Genomic DNA, 22,446 nt, shown 5'->3' with positions numbered 1-22,446 from the left:
AAGGTTCTTCGCATCTAGAGAGAACATCAACAAGTCAATGCCGCTATAAATGCCTATGAGGAAAACCACACCACTATATATGTCTAAGGTGAATAACGAGTCAATATTGCATTATATGTCAGTGGAAAACAACGGGTTTATCCACAACTAGGACAACCCCTTCTCGGTCCAAATGTTTGTCCCCAATAAAATATAAAAAAAAAAAAAAAGAAAAGCTTATACTCACCTCCCGTACCGACACCGTTCCGCAGTGTCTGCATTAGCGGTTTTGCGGTTCTCGTGCGGTTGCATGACACGCGGTGCCCGGTATTCAATCAGCGTTGGCGTCCCTGTCCCCGCCTTCTGTCGAATTGAACATGAAGAGGAAGTCCGGGCTGCAGCTGATCTCAGATTTCCTACTGATATTCAATTCGTACAAAGGCTCCAGCGCCGATTGTGGAGCCGGGCACCATGCATCACGCAACTGTACAAAAGCCCCAGGACCACAAGTGTAGACACCGCTGGAACGGCACCAGCAAGGTAGGGGAGTATAGGCTTTTTCATTAGATCAGATCCAAAGATTTAGATCGAGAAGGGTTTGTTCTAGTAATGGACAACCCTTTTAAAAAGAATTGACGTTGCTCTACATGGCTATGAAGAACATCATGAAGTCAACATCACTCTACATATTTATGCAGACAATGTAATCATTGTTGCTCTACATGTCTATGGAAAACATCAACTTGTCTCTGTTGTTCTACGGTGAACATCAATGAGTTAATGCCACTGTATGTGTCTGTAGAGAACATCAATGAGTCAATTTTGCTATACATATTTAAGAAGGATATTAATGAGTCAATGTTACTGTATATATCCCCGAAGAACATCATTGAGTGAGTTATGTTCTATATATGTCACTGTTGCTACACATGGCTACTACTATACAACACTACTATACATGTCTATGGAGAACATCAATGAGTCAGTGATATCATAGACACATCTATGAAGAACATCAACAAGACAATGGTGCTCTACCTGTTCATGGAGTAAATCAATGGGTCTATGATGTTCTTCACATTTATGGAGATCATCAATGAGTCAATTCTGCCCCAAATGTATAGGAGGATCATCAACAAGTCATTGCTGCGCTACATGTCTACGGAGATCATCAAGACAATTATGTTCTTTACGTCTATTGAGATCATCAATGAGTCAATGATGTTCTTTACATGTATGGAGAACATCAACAAGTCAATGCTGCCATCTATAAATGCCTTCGAAGCACATCACCACCACTATATATGTCTAAAGAGAACATCATCGAGTCAACGTAGAACTTCCAAGAGCTGATGTTGCTCTAGATGGCTATGAGGAATATCATGAAGTCAATGTCGCTCTACATGTCTATGTAGAACGTAGAACACATTAAATCAATGTTGCTTTACACATCTATGGAAATCATCAACATGTCTCTGTTTTAAGGTGAACATCAACGAGTCAATGCCGCTGTATATGTCTGTAGAAAACATCAATGAGTCAATTTTCGTCATGTATATTTTAAAGAGTAAATGGTACCGTATATATCCAGTAACCTCATCAATGAGTCAGTTATGGTCTACATGTCCATCCATATTATACACATAGCTAAGAACACCACCAACACCACTATATGTGTCTATGGAGAACATCAACGAGTCAATGCCGCTGTATATGTCTGTGTAGAACATCAATGGGTCAATTTTCACCATGTATACACAAGAGGAATTTTAAAGAGTCAATGGTACCGTATATATCCAGTAACCTCATCAATGAGTCAGTTATGGTCTACATGTCCATCCATATTATACACATAGCTAAGAACACCACCAACACCAATATATGTGTCTATAGAGAACAACGAGTCAATGCCGCTGTGTATGTCTGTGGAGAACATCAATGGGTCAATTTTCACCATGTATAGACAAGAAGAATTTTAAAGAGTCAATGGTACCGTATATATCCAATAACATCATCAATGAGTTGGTTATGGTCTACATGTTCATCAAGGTTATACACATGGCTAAGAACACCACCATACGTGTCAATGGAGAACATCAACAAGTCGATATCGCTATACATGTCTTCTGGTAAAAGATATCCAAGACACAACAATCCTTGATATTTACATACAGGTTTGCAGGATTCTTGATCAGTCACCAGATGATCTGTCCTTACAACAGGGACAGGCACCTCTAGGTGCTGCAAAATAGAAAAAAAAAGAAGCGGATCTCTAAAATCCAGCCTAATGCTTGCCATTTCCACCCAATATTTTTCTTTCCTTAATCCTTTTCTACTCTGCGGAGGAGACAAAAAAGACATACGCCAAACACATCTAACACATTTATTTGTCAAATCCCCACACTTTAACAAGCTAGCTATCTATAATTAGTATCTTATCTGTAAATCAGAAGAAACGGCACAGGATTTTAACGAGAATAGACAGATTCTTGTCTTTTTTTTTTTGTCAGCCAGTCATGAAAAGATAATGCATTAACTCTAGATATTTCTAGATTTTATTCATTTAAATTTCAAGCCTAAAGAAATCAGAATTCGCATCGTGTCCGTTGAAGGTCTTGCTGCCCTCATGTCCAACAACAAGTTAAAACCGCTTTTGGAGCACAAAATAGGCTAGTATGTCTAGGAACTATCCCGAAACGCACTTGCTAGTCATTTTTCTTAGTAGGAGGTTCCTCTTCCTTCTGCCAGCACCATAGAAGCTGGAACTTCTTTCACCACACTTCCAAGCATCGCCCCCGTTGCCTAATGCATGCCTACACTGAACTAAAGGGACTCCTTTTTTTACGTTTGACAGACATGAAAGTAAAAGCAGAGAGAAAAAGTCCTTCAAGCACTTCCTCAAACCCTGCTGTTGTCTTCGGTCTGGGGAGACCGATTTTGAACTTTGGTATTTTTTGGGGTGCTCAAGATGCGGTTCTGAAACTTGTGGTTGATTGACTTAAATGAGGATGGGTCGGCCGGCCACGGGTTTCAGAGCCGCATCTTGAATATTTTAAAGAATATTGAAGTTCAAGGTCGGTCGTTTTTGACCGAAGACAACAGCAGGGTTAAAAGACAAAATCTCACCCACACTTCTAAATGTACAAGGATCACTTCAATAGAGATAGGTTTGTGGGGTATGTTTTGTAACATTCCCACTGGGCCATCACATGGAGATTTTCACAACTTCTACTGACGATTGACCAGATGTTCTTTGCCCCAAGGCTTGGGACATTCCAGCAGTTGAACTACCAGAAAATAGATATTTATTTTGATTTAGGTTTACATGTAATAATTGCCATTTTTGGGAAAATCCTCAGAAGATTTAGAATGAGGTTTATATGGTTAGTTGTCCACTAATTATTGCTCCCAGCCTACACATTACCTGGGTTTACCAACTGTTCGACATGTTAACTCCAGAGGTTCTCCTTCCCTGGTAAGACCCAGTGGATAAACCACTGATACCATCACCACTGGTTTATCTAGAAAACAAAGCGGAAAAAGAAAAGATAGTTAGTAACAAAATCGGCATATAAAATTATCTCGGCTCTTCCATGCTCTACTCTCTAGTGAGGGAAGGACCCAGCAAGGATCTTCTCTGAATGATGGTGGACCTGGACAGGTACTAAGGATGGTTGTACAAAAATTGCACATTACTGGAACAGTTGTTATGGAAAACTGTTGCACTATGGAATCTACAACCTGGTTTTATTAACTAATTTCCCATGGTAATTTCAGTTCAAAATTTGGCAGCCATTGTCACCATTCACATCAGTCCCTGTCCCCACGAGGCTCACCATCCACTTATATCAGCCACATGCGACGATGAATTTTATTGGAAGCGGATTAACCTCTTCGTATATTTTTAGACTGTAGGATCTAAGGGGCAACCTTTCTACTCGTGGTGAGGAGAGTGACAAGCCAAGCCTGGCATGTCAGAGTGAGGAGACTTGTAAGTCATGCATGCTTCTCTGTTAAATCACATATGCAAATTGACTCTTCAGAGGGGAAGAGAACTTTTAACTCCAGCTCCACCTATTGGAAGCAGTGATCTTAAAAGTCAATATCGACTAACGAGCCTTTTAATATGACTTAGGATAAAAGCCAAACCAGAATCTCAATTTGCAGGCATCATGTTTTGGAGTGTTGCCCCTGATCAGTGCAAAATATGAGATCTGATTTGGTTAGGTGAGAGGCTCTGGACTCGGGTCTAAGGGTAACGTTTCTCCTTGTGGAGAGCCTGGCATGTCAGAGTGAGGAGACTTATAAGCCATGCATGCTCCTGTAGGATTTAAGTTGAGTACTCAGATGACATGAGCACAAGCCAAGGAAAAACAGGAAGACCCCTGAGGAAGCTGATCAAAATCAGCGATACACGTGGGTGCCTTTCTTACTTGCTTAATAGTAGTCGGGCTTCGACATTAAAGTTTTCATTTGTTCACTTTATCATGTGCTAAAATTGAATTCTCTTGGCTTTTTTTTGCTATTTTTAAATGTTTTTAATATGTTGATTAATCTTTGTTCAATTTGCTTTCATTGTATAATAGAAGTTTAATTTTTGGATGTGCCAGGATTTTTGCCGGTGTGTCCCTCTGTCTTTTTCTTCCAAGCACAGGAAGAACAAACTCCATGAAGATGTTGCTTTTGGTCAGATATGGACCCCTAGTGCATTAAGAGAGCAGGGCTAACCCATGACATGACCCAAGGATGTGTATTCTATCATTTACTTATGGTATTGGATATTACTATTCTTTTTGACCATCCATTTTATTTCCTTCCTTGCCTAGACAGATTTCACACTCCCGCTTAGCCAAGCTGCGTCAGACATCAATGTTGATCCTTCCGTCAAAAATGGAAGAATATTTTTCTTTTCTCGTGAAATTTAGGAGAAATTTATTGAACCTTTTTAGTTATACTTTATATCTTTATGTTGCAATTATGGAGATGAACTTCACATTTCAACCCACTAAAGAAGGTATTGACCAGGATTGAAGAATGGTGATCTTTCCGAACAGTAAAATCAGAGAAACTACCAAGGGAGCTCAAGCCGATGTCCCGGGGAGCGTACCGGTGTAGGACAAGGAGGAAATTGAACAGCAGCAGGCTAAGAAAATGACAGGGTACGATGGAAGAATTTAATAAGGTCACCCAAGCTGGTAGAATGAAGAGAGAAGATAAATGCTAACAAGGATGACGAATCTCAAGAACAGAGAGAAAAATGAACAACTTCCAATAAGGAGCATGCACGGAAAGTTGAGGAACTGAAAAAGGAAAAAGGAAGGCGGAAGGAAGGGCACGGAGCAAAGTCGGCCCACCTAATCCTAACTATTGTATTTTATATAGAGTAGATCCAGTTATCGTGGACCCTGACGGTGTTAAGACCTGTGATGTATAGTCAGAGCCAAGTTATCCAACATGAGGGTCTCGGCATGCAAGACAACGTGAAGAGAGGGCCGAGAGGCATAAAAGCCGTCCAGATTTATATCTCGCCAACATGAAATCCATTTCTGCAGAGCGAGTTTCACACTTGAAGCAACTCAGGCTGAAGGAAACTCATTTGCCTTCATGCTGAGGTGAAGCTACAGATCTATGCCATGTTCCACACTGATACATCCGTCCGCGTGTCATATATAACGGAGAGACACAGTGTGTGCGCCAGGCCAGTAATGGGTTGCTCTCAGCTTGGGTGCAGAGTGCCGTACACGAGGGAGGGGACAACACAGGAGAAGAGCAGAGCTCAGGAGCTTCATATGCACAAGTCCTCCATGGCGGTGGATCAGTGTTTTAACAGCCATAGCTGTCCCTGCTTGACCTTGAGAAGCAGTGGCAAAGTCGTAGAGCAACAAGGGACCGTACGAGGAGGGAGGTGAGGTCTTATAAACACTGATGTGGAGCACATACGCGGGAGGATTACAGAGGAATGCGCTACATCTAATAATATTTACCCATGACAATGCCTTCTACAAGAGGAGTTCTTAAAAACAGTTCTTTAAAACTTTTCTTTAGCGCTCTTCCCATCATGGTCAATTTTCGCTCTCTCTCGCTCCCTTTTTTTAGTTGTTTTTCCTTTCATAGTTGTTTTTTTGTGTGATGAGTTGTAACTTTGAAAGACACCGTTCATTTTACAATATAATGCACAGGAAAATAGGACAAAAACAGCAATTCCGGAGTTTAGAATTTTTAAAAATCTTAAATTGGTTTTTACCGCTCAGGATAATTAATGCTACATTTTTTATAGATGGGGCCTTTACGGAAGCAGCAATTGCAAATATTTTAACAAACGAAAGTGAGGGTGATTAAAACTTTTAGATTTTTTTTTTATTGTTTACATACGTTAATTTTTTATTCCTCTTAAGGCATTTGAACCTATGATCGTTTGATCGCTTGTTCTAAGTAATGCAATAACAGAATATTGCAGTATAATATGAAAATGATGGTCTTTTATAAAGCATAACCCATGGCTGTCACGGGAGTACCAAGGGGGCATTTCAAGGGGCCTTTAGTAGACAACCCATTGGCGCTATTCAAATGCCAATGCCAGAAAGGCGATAAACAACCATGATCGGGCGGTAAGTGGGCCTACTGTTAGTGACAGACGCTGGCTGTGTAACACAGACAGATCCTGAGCCCGCTCCATACACCCACACCAGATAAGTGACACACTAGTACGTCATAACATAAAGGGGTTAAAGAGAACCTGTCCAAAATCCAATGAATGAAGTGACAAGTGGGTGTTACCAGTTGGGGGTATGTCCTTACACAGACTGTCCAATCAGTGCTGACTATAGTAACACGCCCATATCGGTAATGTGGGGGAGCGGTAGGGCAAATTATTGTATTTTGAGGAGGAACAATGCAACGCAAAGTTCTAGGAAATGCTCAAAAACGGTCACTTTTAGGAGGCATCAAACTATCTGCTGAAACAGATGTCAAGAGTGGCGACAGGTCCTTATGAAAGTGGATGCCCCACAATTAGTATTTATCACTGATCTTGCGGCAGTGTATAATTTTTGGGCCCACCACCAATCCCAAGGAACAGATCAGCGGTTGCGCACGTGACGAAAACCCTTTTTGCCCTTTACCGTTCTTGGTCAGATTCCTTAGTCCTAAGGACAATAAATGTAAGGGCAATGGGCATGTATTCAAATTGGTGACACCAGACCCCTTTTCTGAAGATCAGTGGTTTCCCTGGCCTCTAATATACAAGACCAGTCACATAAGCAAAAAAAAAGAAGCAATGAGGAAATAATTAGTCCATTCCATGTGATTGATGGAAGTCCCACCATCGAGATCCTACAACATTTCTCCCGGATTCTGGAGATCGGTCATAAATAATTGCAAAACAAACCCATTTAACTCAGGGGTAATTAATAAGTGCATCCTTATTACCTAAAGTTCTCTTTTCTGTTATGCATGCCTTTATGAACGTCGAACCTCCAGGGCAGGGTGATGCCATAATGATAGTTCCAGCAGAACATATATGTGGTGTTAGGGCTTGTGATTTTTCTTTAAGCAGTAAATTTGCGCTGGGATTTCATCCGGTGTAAAATGAGTCTTGTCACATTGAGATGCACTGCGGTGGATTCATTCCACTACCACTACTCTCGGTGCTCGCACCTCTGACATGAAGGGCAGGAGAAAGGCCGGAGACATCAGGAGCCAAGGAAGTCTTATTATCTGATGAAGCTTCATCTCTTTGATCTAAATCTGGCTTTTGGTGGCTGAAGCTAAAGGTAGAAATGCATTATTAAAGCTAACGAGCTCCCGCAAAATGTTAATGGACATTAAGTTTGAATAAATGAATTACGCATTAAGAGTCGCTGGAAATTCCACTACCTGCCAATTTAAGAAGATCAGATCATTTCGGTTTGCCAATTACGGAGACATTGCTTCACAATAGTTTCAATTTAGGTGCATTATGGAGGATGGACGAAGCATCTCTGCGACGTACAAGGAAGAGGAGAGCAAAAAAAACAGAAAACAAAATGGACCGATGAACAGAAATTGCGTTTTGTAGACTGTTTACATGACGACAGATTCTAGGTCTTAAGACTGTTTTCTAGAAAAAAAGCAACTAAATTTACTAAGAATTTCGTGTCAGTCGGACAGGAAGCTCGCGAACCGGCATATGCTCTTCTATTGATTAGCTGGCCCTATGCGATGTCACCATTGTGGTGTGGTGCATACATGACGTTGTGCCAGATCTTTTTTATTTTTTTTTTAAATTTTTTGGAGGGGGGTGGGAGTAGATAGTCTGAAAAATCCACCAAAAAGAATGCTTAGAAAAACCTTCATACTCATTTTATGGGAAATCCACATGGCTATTTTGAGTGCTTGTTCTTGATGAGGTGTTGCGAATAGCCTGGTAGATACAAAATAATACACATTGCTTCTTTCAAGGGAACCCTAAGGTGACTTTAGTTTTCAAATCAAAAGTCTGCAAAAAAGGAGGAAAAAAAAAAAAAAAAGCTTCAGAGGAAAAAAGACCTACGGTAACTGTTCCAGGGGGGGGAAAATAAAATTTTCAGGAATATGAAACAGTTATAAAAAATTTCCCAAAAAATAATCATTGCCTGAAGTGTTTTCTGCTTCAAAAAGTGTTGTGTCTGAAAGGCCCATAAAACAGCGTGAGCAAAGCCACAGGGTAGAGCACTGTAGTGGGGGTGACAGCCACCCCTATATGCAGGGGTGAATGGTTACATGACTCTGCAGGTAACAACAGTGTGTTACTGCACACTGGAGCACTCATAGGTCCCCGCAGGTGGCCGTTGCTGTCACCCTCTACCATTAATCTAAGATATTCAGTAAGTTTGTCCACACAGACATATCTTGTAGTAGTGCCAAATTATAACTTCTCTTCCATTTTTATTTTTTGTTGAGACTGCGAAACAGAAGACATACAGACTTGGTGATTTCCAGAATAATGCGACAGGTTTTACGCCTGCTTGGATCATTTTTGCTTTGATTTCCTCTGGATTCTCCTAATCCTCTCCTGGACGTCTGCAATGACGGATGCTGCTGAACACATCGCTATTATTTTTTACATCATCCGTGGATAATATGTTGTATATCACTTCCACACTATGTCTTCTGATTATTATTAGACCAGGAAGGTTTGCACATCTCCCAGCAGAACAATCGTGCGTGAATGATCCTGTGTGTACATCTTATTCAGATTTCACAATACGCCATGTTGGGGAAAAACATACAGATCACTGCTGCCCTTTTGCAGAGAATCACCCAAATGGCAGGAAGGAGATAATGGGCCTCAATAATGTCTTGCACCGCACTGGCACAATGACAGCTGAACTCTGGTTACCACGGCACAATGACAGCTGAACTCTGGTTAGCACGGCACAATGACAGCTGAACTCTGGTTACCACGGCACAATGACAGCTGAACTCTGGTTACCACGGCACAATGACAGCTGAACTCTGGTTACCACGGCACAATGACAGCTGAACTCTGGTTACCACGGCACAATGACAGCTGAACTCTGGTTACCACAATTAAAGTTGAGCTCTGGTTTCTGTGGCGACATGAAGGAGGAGCACTGGTTGCTATGGTAAAATACAGTTTTACTATAAGACATTACTGATGAATGAGCCCAATAAGTGTCATCCTGCACAAATTACACAAAGGAAATGGGGCTGTGTTTTATGCCCACCCATTATTTATACATGCCATAGTTGAAGCCTGCTATAACTAACCTGTCGGAGAAATGACCCTTGGGCCTCGTGACCCCGGACTCGTACACAATCACTGCACAGAGTAATGATGGAGATCGTTTTCCTAATGGATAGACGTCTGTGCTTAAACAGAAGTTTTTTCGATTGATTAATAAACAATCATGGGTGCCCTTATTAAAGATCGTCCAGCGTTATTAGTGAAGAATGTCTGCGGTACAGACACAAGAGGCTTTACAGAATGAGGTTAGCGGACCATCTCATGGTGAACCCCGGCCATCCAGGAGAATGGGGGTACAGTGCCTGCAAATGGGGGCGCACGGGTCCTTTTATCCATTCCCTATGAAATGTCCTATATTTCTACGCTCTCGTCAGGAGAGGCCTGAGAGGTCCGAGTCGTGCACATTACATCTCATCACGCTCGGTATCATTACAGTACTTATTACGGGGACCGCGCGGTGGCATTCCAGTCACGAGGCCGAGAAATTCTCTGCAGCATTTGTACTTCACACATTTATAAGACTGAATATTTAATAGGGGAACCCTGCAGAACCGCGCTGCCAATTAATACTCTGATTTACTCTCCTACACGTTGACTCCATATTTTACTGTAAATGGATGTAACAGACGCACAGGGAATATACGGTTAACAAGGCCGGGCGTGCTCTCATTACTACTGTGTATATACTGCAGAACATACTAATGTGCTGCAGCATTTATTCCCAGGAATGGGCTGCAGTCGGCTCTGCGCCGCTGGCGTTACAATGTTTTCTTGCCAGTGGCGCTCGATCGACTAATTTGCTGCTGAGTCAATATTGGCGCCATCTGACCATTAATATAGGAATGTCCACAGCAGACTGTATCGGGATGTAGACGATACACACTGCTGGCAATGTATACGACAATACGGGATGTGGACGGCACTACCAGAAGTCAACCGGGAGGTGTACACTGGACGTATGCACCTGGAACACTCTCGGCCTATGTGTAACATCTGTAGGCCACGATTAACCCGAAGGAGGTAAAAAAAAATATATAGCTTTCTCCTCTAGACTTGGAATCTCATGGCCTATATGTCTGATATCCATAGGCCCTGATTTACCCTATGCAAACAAAAGAATTGTCCTTTTGGCCGTTTGACTTGGAAGGTTCATGCCCTATATGTCAAACATAACCAAAGGTCTCGACTTACAGATTGACGCAAAAAAAAAATTGTCTTTTTGGAACCCCCACTTGGCAGCAAACGGTCTATATGCCAAACCTATCAATAGGCCCCGATTTACCCTATGGAAACCCAAAAATATATCCTTTTAGCCTCCTCACTTGAAAAGTTCATGGCCTATACATCAAACATATCCAAAAGGTCTCAAATTAACAGAAGGAGGAAAATAAAAAAGATGAGTTTTTTGGCCTCCCCACTTGACAGCTCATAGTCTATATGTCAAACATATTCATACGCCCCAATTTACTTGATGGAAACCAAAAAACTGCTCTTTGATGTTCCTCACGTGAAGACTCATAGCCCAAAAATGGCCATAAGCCCTGGTTTACCAGAAGGAGGCCAAACAAATGTAATTTTAGCCTCCTACCTGGAATGTCCATTTGGTCTCCCCATTTGGAAAGCTTATGATCTATACATCAAACATAACCATGGGCCCCCCCCCCCATTTACCCAATGAAGAAAAAAAAAAGACAATGTTGGGGGCATGTTTACCTTTTGGAAGAAGCCCCTCTTTGTAGGGAACTGCGTCAAACTTGGCCACAAGTCATCTTCTCTGATTTAAGCCACTAAACATGTATGGAGCTGCAAAAATCCAGCCACCAGAGATTGTATCAGCTGATCGGTGTGGGTGTGACATAGGACCCCCTCTGATCTCACACTGATTAGAGATCCAGCAGATGGGTCATCAATTTGCAATTCCTGTACAACCCGTTAAAATATTCAGTCCATTTAAAGAATCACCAAACCACTGCAGGTCCCATTCCGGCACTTCACCGAACCACATAGTCCGCTTTCTGGCCTAACGAAAAGGCCCGCTCATCCAACCATGATCACAGTGGTTACGATCTTTGACGGTGATTGGCTACGCAGGCATTTCCAGGGTGTTGAAGACCGGACCAGTGGCAGATCGGCGTAATTGAGCATCAATTCTTTTATTCATTATTAAAATAAAAAATGAAATAAAAATTCTGAAGACTTTTTGCTCTTGAACACCACTTTAAAAAAAGCTTATCCAGCACTTCTCATATGGTGACGTTGTCCACCGGCCTCTTTCCAGAGAGCAGCAGGTTGAACACATATACATGCACGACACCTGGAAAGTGGCCAACCCACACCACAAAAGCATCACCTCCAACCTGTCGATGCAGAAGTGAGCAGCGCCGGATGAAAACTGTTGAGCATGATCGTACAGGGCTGTGTTATTTTCAACGTCAACTTCTTAGGTCTAAAAAAAACTTGCCATTTTTTTCGACTTTGTATACTTGACCAATATTTGCTTTTTATTTGTTTTTATTATTTTTTTTGCAAACAGCATTTTTTTACACCAGTAATTATAAATCTTTTCTACATAAATGGAAAAACATCTGGAACAAAATTTACTAGTGATACAACAATTACGGTCTTCAACCGTGCACCCTCTCCGGTAAACTAATGATGCAACATATACGGTGGTCTTCTACCGTGCACCCTCTTCGGTAAACTAATGATACAACATATACGGTGGTCTTCTACCGTGCACCCTCTCCAATAAACTCTAATGATACAACATATACGGTGGTCTTCTACCGTGCACCCTCTCCGGTAAACTAATGATACAACATATACGGTGGTCTTCTACCGTGCATCCTCTCCAGTAAACTCTAATGATACAACATATACACTCTTATACTGTGCACCCTCTCCGGTAAACTAATGATACAACATATACGGTGGTCTTCTACCGTGCACCCTCTCCAATAAACTCTAATGATACAACATATACGGTGGTCTTCTACCGTGCAAACTCTCCAGTAAACTCTAATGATACAACATATACACTCTTATACTGTGCACCCTCTTTGGTAAACTAATGATACAACATATACGGTGGTCTTCTACCGTGCACCCTCTCCAATAAACTCTAATGATACAACATATACGGTGGTCTTCTACCGTGCAAACTCTCCAATAAACTCCAATGATACAACATATATGGTGGTCTTCTACCATGCACCCTCTCCGGTAAACTAATGATACAACATATACGGTGGTCTTCTACCGTGCACCCTCTCCGGTAAACTAATGATACAACATATACGGTGGACTTCTACCGTGCATCCTCTCCAGTAAACTCTAATGATACAACACATACGGTGGTCTTCTACCGTGCAAACTCTCCAATAAACTCTAATGATACAACACATACGGTGGTCTTCTACCATGCACCCTCTCCGGTAAACTAATGATACAACATATACGGTGGTCTTCTACCATGCACCCTCTCCGGTAAACTAATGATACAACATATACGGTGGACTTCTACCGTGCATCCTCTCCAGTAAACTCTAATGATACAACACATACGGTGGTGGTCTACCGTGCAAACTCTCCAATAAACTCTAATGATACAACATATACGGTGGTCTTCTACCATGCACCCTCTCCGGTAAACTAATGATACAACATATACGGTGGTCTTCTACCATGCACCCTCTCCGGTAAACTAATGATACAACATATACGGTGGTCTTCTACTGTGCATCCTCTCCAGTAAACTCTAATGATACAACATATACACTCTTATACTGTGCATCCTCTCCGGTAAACTCTAATGATACAACATATACAGTGGTCTTCTACCATGCACGCTCTCCGGTAAGCTCTAATGATACAACATATACAGTGGTCTTCTACCATGCACGCTCTCCGGTAAACTCTAATGATACAACATATACAGTGGTCTTCTACCATGCACCCTCTCCAGTAAACTCTAATGATACAACATATACGGTGGTCTTCTACTGTGCACCCTCTCCAGTAAACTAATGATACAACACATACGGTGGTCTTCTACCGTGCACCCTCTCCAATAAACTCTAATGATACGACATATATGGTGGTCTACTACCGTGCACCTTCTCCAGTAAACTCTTCTTTAGGATGAGATAATAAATCCAGAGATTGAAGGACAAGGAGAACGCTAATTAGCTATGTAATTTGCACACCCGCCTGCACTCTTTTCTGCCACTACTGCCCCCTGGTGGCCACATTGCCTACATGTCTATCTCAAAAGCCTCCATTTACGAAATTGCACTGTCATTTATTGTTTGTCTACTCGCGCTAACTATAAAGTTTGGAATCTTTTTTTCCTCGTTGTCGGGTTATTACAATTATTATTTTCAACCAATGGAACTTAAAGAATTAGAAACTGCAAACAGGCCATGTTTTTATTAAAGTTTAATTGCACAAGAGGTGTGAACGGGAGGCTATTAAGTTTAAGTTATTCAGATTTTACCTCTGGGCCAAAACTATAGGGATAAGTAGGCTAGGGCTCCAGGGCGACATGGAGTGCCGTCAAATCACAGCACTGACGCGACTCATGGGGGACCGACATGTTTAAAGGGAACCTGTCAGGATGTTTTTACAGCGGTACGGATGTATAGGTCTTAGTATAACAATAAAAATGATATCTGTCTTGTAGAAATCCGATGAGAAAACAAAGGAAATTCGCCTGGAAGTGCCTTTGGGGTGTGTCTGTAGTCAGAATGAATAGACACTCCCCTAATGCACTCATAGGCTAATTTGCATGTGGATTTACAGCCTGATTTCTCAGCACTGGAGCATCGGATTTCTACAACGCAGGTATCATTTTAATTGTTGATCTAAGCCCCATACAGCCGTACCAGTAAATAATCCTTGACAAGTTCATTTAATCCTACAGGAAGAGGAGAAGAAAGTCACATACTACTATATTCCACCAATGTATCTATAAATATTTACATTTACGTTTTAGAACTTTAATTAGTTTCTCAGAATTACACAGACAAGAAGAAAGTGTTTGCCACATACTTGGTCTACACGCAATATTTTTATGGGTATTTTTATGGGTATGATGAAAATCTATGGTGGCCAAAGATCCCGAGCATAAAACTTCCTTCTGCCAACCCAAAAATAATAAACACAATAGCCAAGATCACGCGTAAAGGATGTGCTGCGGATTGACGGTGTGGATTCTGCAGCAATTTACTATACAATACAAGAGAATGGGGTTTGCAAAACTTCATTAACACATTGTGGAAAGTTCTCTGTGCGTTTGCTCACAATTTCGCAATGTGATGAGTCCAAATCAAGGGGCATGATTATGAGACAATAGCGAATAAGAGATAACCGCGTGCAAAGCCCCCCTATGGGACCCCAGCTTTGTAAGCTTTATAGGGGTATTCTCATATTGTACATGTTTTGCACAGATACAGGGAGGTCCAATGGGATTTCAATCTCTCTTATAAAAAAAAAAAAAAATTGGACCCGATGGCTGGTGCGGTCAGTCGAGAAGTGGTCGGAATTCAGATTCTTTCTAAGGGAATTGCGACCACCTTTTTGCGGACAGCGAGTCAGTGATCCACTCTGCAGAGAAATCTAGATCCGATTGGTGGGGCTCCCATCTGGAATCCCTCATTAAATGAGAATACCTGAAAGGACTAGTCCATCCAGCTCATGCAACCTCCCTATTAATTGTAGGGCCACCAATAAGGCAATTAGTCACCATCACCAAAAAAAATCAGCAATATAGTTATGTTATACTTGTCAGACTACATTAAAGCCAACATGGACCCAGTATGGGATGACAGCAACCAAGATCTGCAGCAGACGACAACCTTGCTTCCGGCTAATGATTGGGAGATTTGGTAATTCAGTAGGGTCCTACAAGGGCTGTACAATAGTCATCAGCAAATGCGATGTACGAGAACATATAATGGCACAATGTCCATTCATCTCTCTATAGTCATCAAGTCACTTCATACACTATACAGGTTAGGTCAGATTTACGTGCCGTTCCTGCAGCGGGCCCCCGTATAGCTCCAGCATATAATCCTCTCTATGGCCACTTTTTAAGTGCCCCAATACCTTGCACTGTATAAATTCTGGCAGCTGACATTTAAAGAGCAAGCGAAGGCAGCGTTTGACATTACCATATATCAAAGGCTGCGTGCCGTCTAACTGAACATTACATAGGATATCAAAGCAATATCAATGCTTGGTTAATCATGTCCACCATGTCCCCTCTGTGCTGAAGGTAGATGAGGTCTTCAGAACCATCGCGTGGTCCTAGTGCTGCGTCCGATACTTTACTTTAAATCTGGACCTCTGCCATACTGATGCAATCCAAAGTCTATAAACGTACATTATACACATATAGGGTTCATAACCCGCAGGGACATTAGGGGCGCTATATTCGCTAAACCTACAGAGCTAAAAAACATGCTGCACCATAACTCAAGAGATAGGCTAACGTCTAATGTTGGGAATGTCCTGCTGTCACAAGTCTATGGCATAGCTGATAATTTGGAGACCGGACTGTTGGGATCCCCAAGAATGGGGCTGTGAAATATGGTGTCCATGGCTATATTCTGTATAGGACTGACAGAGATGGCAAAGTACAGCTCAGCTTTTTCCAGCAGTCCCATAGACAATATGTGGAATGGTGACGCGCAAGGACGATTATGGCTCTCTTCCGAGTCCCATTCCCAAAATCAGTGGAAGCCCAGCAGCAAGCTAACCCTTCCCTATGGAAAGGTGGATCAAGGGATATTCCCAACAGTAGAAGTTATCAACTTTCTGGAGGTAGGTGACAACTTGATACTTTGGACCACCACGGATTCCGAGACCGGAAATCTGGAATACCCAGTCGGAACGGATCGGCAGCTGTGCATGCGCGTCACCACTCCATGTGTCGTCTATGGCACTGATAGAAAAATAATACTGTAGCACTACAGAGCAGAATGAATGGAGCATCGGCGTGACCACTGGTCCATCTCAATGGGACATCTTAAAGCCCAGTTCTCAGGTTCAGTAGGGGTAGTGACAATCAGTCCCCTACCGATCAGCAAGAGGTCTCTGACCCTATAGATAGAGGATATCGTCTACTGCTGGGAATAATTCTTTAAACATCTAGAAGTATCTCAATTCAAGGGATGGAACGGATTCCAAAAAATGTTCTGGTTTAGTGATATTAAAATCAACCATCTCATTAAATAAAGTGACCCCCAAAGTTCCCCATTAGGATACTACTCACACTGCACGTCAATGTACTGCCGAGTCTCCAGATCCTTCACAGCCGGATGATCCACAAGACAGACAAACGGGACCTCGTCATCTTCTCGTAGAATAGTGACGGATATCTGACTGCGAACTCTGAACATCTTATTGTCCATGGCCTCCACCTCCGTCTTGCCACCTGCAAACATCCGCAGCGTTACCTCTTTGTGCAATATGCATCATCGTCATCATCATGGAGCAGTCCTGATTCTCCCCCTCGGTGTGCAGAGAATGCTGAAATCCATGTCCTGGTTCTGGATTCGTACAATGTCAGGATGACCTGATCTCGAGCTTCCCCAATCTAATGTGCAATTTCGCCATCTATATAGCATCACTGCCTCCATAAATGCTCCTTCCTAAGCTTTTTGTTTCAAGCTCTCCACGGAAAAGTGTAAAGTTCCATCAAAATCTAAGTCATTTTCTGTTCTCGGCAGTGAATTACGATCGTTATGTCTTGTAAGAAGAAAACCTCGCGACCTCGCCAATCATGTTTTTCCTGCCCATCATTTCTAAAACAGTAATTTAATTAAATGGCGCCGAGAAGTAGCCAACATGATAAATCCTTAGCAATCATTCAGGTGTTACTGTAGAGCTCTACATCTAACCACTACAACCCTCGGAGAACGGCCACTACACAGTGTATGGAGCTGTTGAGTGGTAACGTCTGATTGGTGGCAGTGCCGGAAGTCGGACCGCCATCAAACTGATAATAACAAAATCAATGTCCAGGACAGTCCGTTTAATGTGACAAAAGTTTATCCACAGAATTAACATTCTGGATCTTACCATCAGTATACCCATTATAAGATATCGCAATGGGTCTTGAACCAGTCAATGGTTAGCTACGTCTTGAAATTGTAGTTTTGCAGCTGGAGAGTCACAGTCTGGAGATCAGAGAATGAAATCCATCTCCACGCAATCCTAAATATCCTCAGAGTTTTGTAAACTTTTTAATACTGATGGAATATGTTTAGGAACAATATAAGATCATCTGAGGTCCCAGCACCGCCATGATCAGCTAATTGAAAAAAGGTTGGGGCTCTCTGGTGAATACGATTGCCTTGTCCACACAAATTATAGGGATTGTGCCTGGTACTGTAGCTGTGTACCATTCAAGTTAATAGGATACAGCTACAGTACCAGGTACAGATGCTACCAAATGGACATATCAGTTTAGCAAACATTGAAACTACGTGTCTTTCTATCCGCTGATCAATGGAGGCCATGAAGTAAGATCATCAAAGTTTTAGAAAACCTCTTACTGTCCCCAAAACATTTACCATCATAAACATCCAAGTCCTGCATTCATCACTGTTGTCATCTGCTCTCTGGAATAAAGAGGTGACCGCACATGCAGAAGTCCTTTACAAATAAATGGAGAGATCAGCGCTGGTGCAACCACCTCTCCACGGACCACATCATTCAAAAGGTTCTCATTCTAGGTGGGACCCACACCTATCGGACATATAGGTCATGGTGTAAACTGTAAAGGATTGGAATACCCCTTGTAAATTGCCCATAAGCACTTGTCACAAGTACCCAACGCACTTAATTTTCTCACCTTCCAGCTCCTGACTGCCCTTGTACCAGCGTATTACTGCTGCCGGCTTGCTGGCCATGGCTGTGCAATTCATCTCCACTTCATCCCCTTCTACATACGTGTCCTTCTGCACATCGATCACCAAGTTGTTTGGTGGAACTAAAAAGAATAATGAAGACGGGATGAGAATCGGGGGGAAACAAAAATACAACTAACTTATTCGATCAATTGGTGATTTGACAAAAAGAATAAACATTTTTAGATCAGACTCGAAAAAAGTATCACCGGTCAAACACTCCGATAAGAGTCAACTAACAATCTCATGTCTGTGGTGACTCTTGCCTGTCCTCAGACAGCAGATATTGGGAGAAAGGAGGAGCGGGCAAGTTGGATTTCAACATGTACAATCCTGTGTTCTCAAAAAACATAATTTACTGCCAGAAAGAATACGGATGTAATTTATTTCTCCTGGCCGACATAAGTCAACTGGTTAGTTTGCAGATGGCAAGTAAACCAAGTACCAAGGCCGGTTTCACACATCCGTGTTTCACAGTTTGTCATGCATACATTGGCCATAGGTCTCCTTACCGGAACTCGATATTTGCCTATGATGCTGTCCATCTGGGGTCAGAAGACCACTGGTGGTCCTTGCATAGAAGTCAAACAGCTCGAACCTGTAGCACTATGTCACTCTGAGGTGGCCTCCATGGATCATCATGTAAATAGGCCTCCATTAGAATTTCTTGTCCTGCATCTGGTTAGGGGGCATGTGTACTTGAGGGGGGCCTTGCTGATACACAACTTATCAGACAAGATTGTGAGACCTTCTTTGACTCTCTGAATTAAATGTACCTGAGGTGTAAAGGAGCAGGGGTGTATAGCTACCCAACCAGGGGGCTGATCCCAAGAAAAAGGTAGAAAAGTAAAGACTCATGAATGGGGTTTGCAGCGAGTGCCATGTCTTTGAAGGGCGAGGATCAGCTGCCAAGGTCAGATCCTGGTGCCACTACTTGGACACAGAGACTGGAGATCATCTGCCACGCTCAGTTCAGTCAAGTTTTCAATGGGGAGAATGGAAATTAATACGCCGGTAGCTTACTTCCCTCGAAACCAAAAGGGTTTGGTGTCTAAAGTCAAACCTCTCTCGCTCTACCACCATCATGTGTTGGGAGCTCGCGAGGCCTCCATAGATGGTCCACCTAACCAGGGACTATCAATTCAGCCAAATTTAATGCATGTAGAGCCCTTTAGTAAAAAATGTGTCCTTGCATTAACTGCCGGGAAAAGTTATTTTTCTGCTGTAACGATCAATCGACAAGAACAGGAAGTTTATAAAGCAAAGATGTAAAACAAAAACAAAACAAAGCGCTCAAAAGTCGAAAGATAAATATTAATGCGAAATAAAAGAAAAACAAAACGGGAAGTCAGGACAGATTACACAGACGACAACAGATGTAGTTGAAACATTAGATGCAAATGAAAGGTCAACACAATGCAGAAGCATTAGTTGTTTCTACGTCGAACAATCGCTCAAAATACAAGATACAATTCTAGTATCAAGGAAACGGCAAAAGTCAAAAGGGAAAAATGAATGAGAGGGTCAAGAACAAAGTGATGTAAGAAAGGCATAAAAAAGGTGTTTTCATGGATAAAACAAGCAAAAAAAAAAAGTAAAATAGGAGAGAAAGTAGCTACTCCTTACTAAGAACAGTGATTGTCGTATACGCTTCCTGTGGGGGGTCCGTGTACAGCTGGCAGAAGTATCTCCCCTCATCGTGGATGGACACATTCGTGAGAGATACCCTCAGCTCACTACTGGAGAAGTTCACCAGCTGGAATCGAGAGTCCTTTAAGGCTGAAAAATAATAGGAAAATTAAAAATAAATAAATACTATCTCAAGTTATCAATATCTGAGATGGCAGAAAAATGCATTCTACAAAAGCATCAAAAGCAAAACACTACAAACCATTAAGTCAGCAAATGCACTAGTTAAAAAGAAAACTACCGTATTTCAGAAAATCAATAGTCCCGAGAAGTATTGAGAAGCAACGTATTGGAAGGCACTTAGAGTTCCGAGTACATTTCTTGTCAGAGGGCAACCTGACAAACTAGGTTCTTCTAGATATTGGCCACCACTGCCAGTAGGAGATGACGTTGGGTTGTTCGTAAATTCTGTCTCCCCCACCACTATGTTCTATTTAAAGGTGACCATGGATCCAGCAAGGATGGACAGACTCCTGGAATAAGGTCGTTCCTCATGAATTTTGTTGGGTTACCTCCCCAAAAAGTGTATGGGAGGAGGTCTATCATAAGCCTTCTCCAAAAAAGGAAGGAGACCTCTTAGTCCTTAGTGCTCAGTCAGATTCAGGGACCAAATATATAACACTCTTCAGAAGAGAATTAAGAGATGAGCACTTCGATTTGCATTGCCCAAGTCGGAGGTCTAGTCTGGTCATACATGACACCCATCTCTACTCCCGGCATCATAAGATCTTCATAGCCTTGTTGTCTCCAGACAGATAATTGTATCCAAGACAAAAGCTACAAAAAAGGATAGACCTCCAATGCAGCTTCTGGGCTCCATCTACAGCCCCCGTGGACAACACCATGAAGAGGCCTTCAAGAGGGAATGTAACACCAACCCTACTTCTGGGATTATGGTGTAGGGTGGTGTAAAAAAAACAAACAAAAAAAAAAAATACAGTAGCTGGACCAGACCTGTCTTCATTCCAGGTGCCCCAATAACTCTCCTTTATCTTGATTTGGTCTTGGAACCAAAGGAATGGCCATTTTTCCAGAGTATCCCAGGAACAGTTTTTGAACTCCAGGTTGTAAGTTGCTGGTGATACTGCGAGCAGCCTGCATGTCCTAAACTTGCTACCATGTCCTGCAGCATCTCCAAGCTGGTCTCTGCATCTGGGACATCATTGGTTAATCATTACAAAGGAGCTGCCAGCAGCAGATCTTGATGATTTTTCCAAATACAATCAGAGAGGCAGAACATTAATTATCTCATTGATAACAGTCAAGGTGTATAAGTGCCGGGATTCCTGCATGTGGCGCCGATACTCCACACTGAATAAATCCAGATGTCTTGAATATAATTACGGTATTCCATTTTTCACTATTTGCTGATCAGTGACATGTCTCCATCCTGAGAGACAGAATTCCATATATCCATGACATTTCTTCTTGGTGGTGCAATTTCTATGTCGAGGTATGTATGTGGAAACAGTATCTGTCATTGAAATCCTGGCCTTTGTTGATAATGAAGTGATCTTAGGCTATGTTCACATGATGTGTTTTGCTGCTTTTTTATGCAAATTTTAGGTTGCATATAATATTAATAATAATCTTTATTTTTATATAGCGCTAACATATTCCGCAGCGCTTTACAGTTTGCACACATTATCATCGCTGTCCCTGATGGGGCTCACAATCTAAATTCCCTATCAGTATGTCTTGCTACCTTGTCCTGCAGCATCTCCAAGCTGGTCTCTGCATCAGGGACATCATTGGTTAATCATTACAAAGGAGCTGCCAGCAGCAGATCTTGATGATTTTTCCAAATACATTGCATTTTATTGCACCAGCAAAAGTTATGATTTTTAAGAAATCTCATGCATACACATATGCTTTTTGTAAGCAGCTCCTTTACTGCAAAGAGAGTAGCTTTTGCCTGCAGAAAAAAAAGGCCCTAGGGGCCGGGGTGAACATTGCAGTTTTCTTATTATATATACCGTATATACATATACACAGACATACACATAATATACATATATTATACATTATACATAAACATATACATATATATACACAATATACATACATATACACACACACAGTCATAACTGGTCAAATAAAAAATGATAATTAAAACAAAAACATAGAATATTGATAGAG

The 22,446-nt window shown here is 41.9% G+C and overlaps 1 protein-coding gene across 8 annotated transcripts in view; it reads right to left on the bottom strand.

Moving 5' to 3' along the window:
- The window catches only part of CADM1 (cell adhesion molecule 1), a 232,581-nt gene that overhangs the window by 63,402 nt on the left and 146,733 nt on the right, over positions 1–22,446 (bottom strand). For all 8 annotated transcript variants that reach the window (XM_069741373.1, XM_069741372.1, XM_069741370.1 and 5 more), the window contains 4 exons: positions 20,245–20,397; positions 18,564–18,701; positions 16,980–17,141; positions 3,404–3,500 (listed from right to left, as the gene is read on the bottom strand). In XM_069741373.1, coding sequence (XP_069597474.1) covers positions 3,404–3,500; positions 16,980–17,141; positions 18,564–18,701; positions 20,245–20,397 — 550 coding nt within the window. The remainder of the gene's footprint in view (positions 1–3,403; positions 3,501–16,979; positions 17,142–18,563; positions 18,702–20,244; positions 20,398–22,446) is intronic.

Source organism: Ranitomeya imitator, chromosome 10 (assembly GCF_032444005.1).
Source record: "Ranitomeya imitator isolate aRanImi1 chromosome 10, aRanImi1.pri, whole genome shotgun sequence".
Taxonomy (NCBI): domain Eukaryota; kingdom Metazoa; phylum Chordata; class Amphibia; order Anura; family Dendrobatidae; genus Ranitomeya; species Ranitomeya imitator.
The sequence above is the reverse complement of the archived record's forward strand: the minus strand, read 5'-3'. Positions and strand labels throughout refer to the sequence as shown.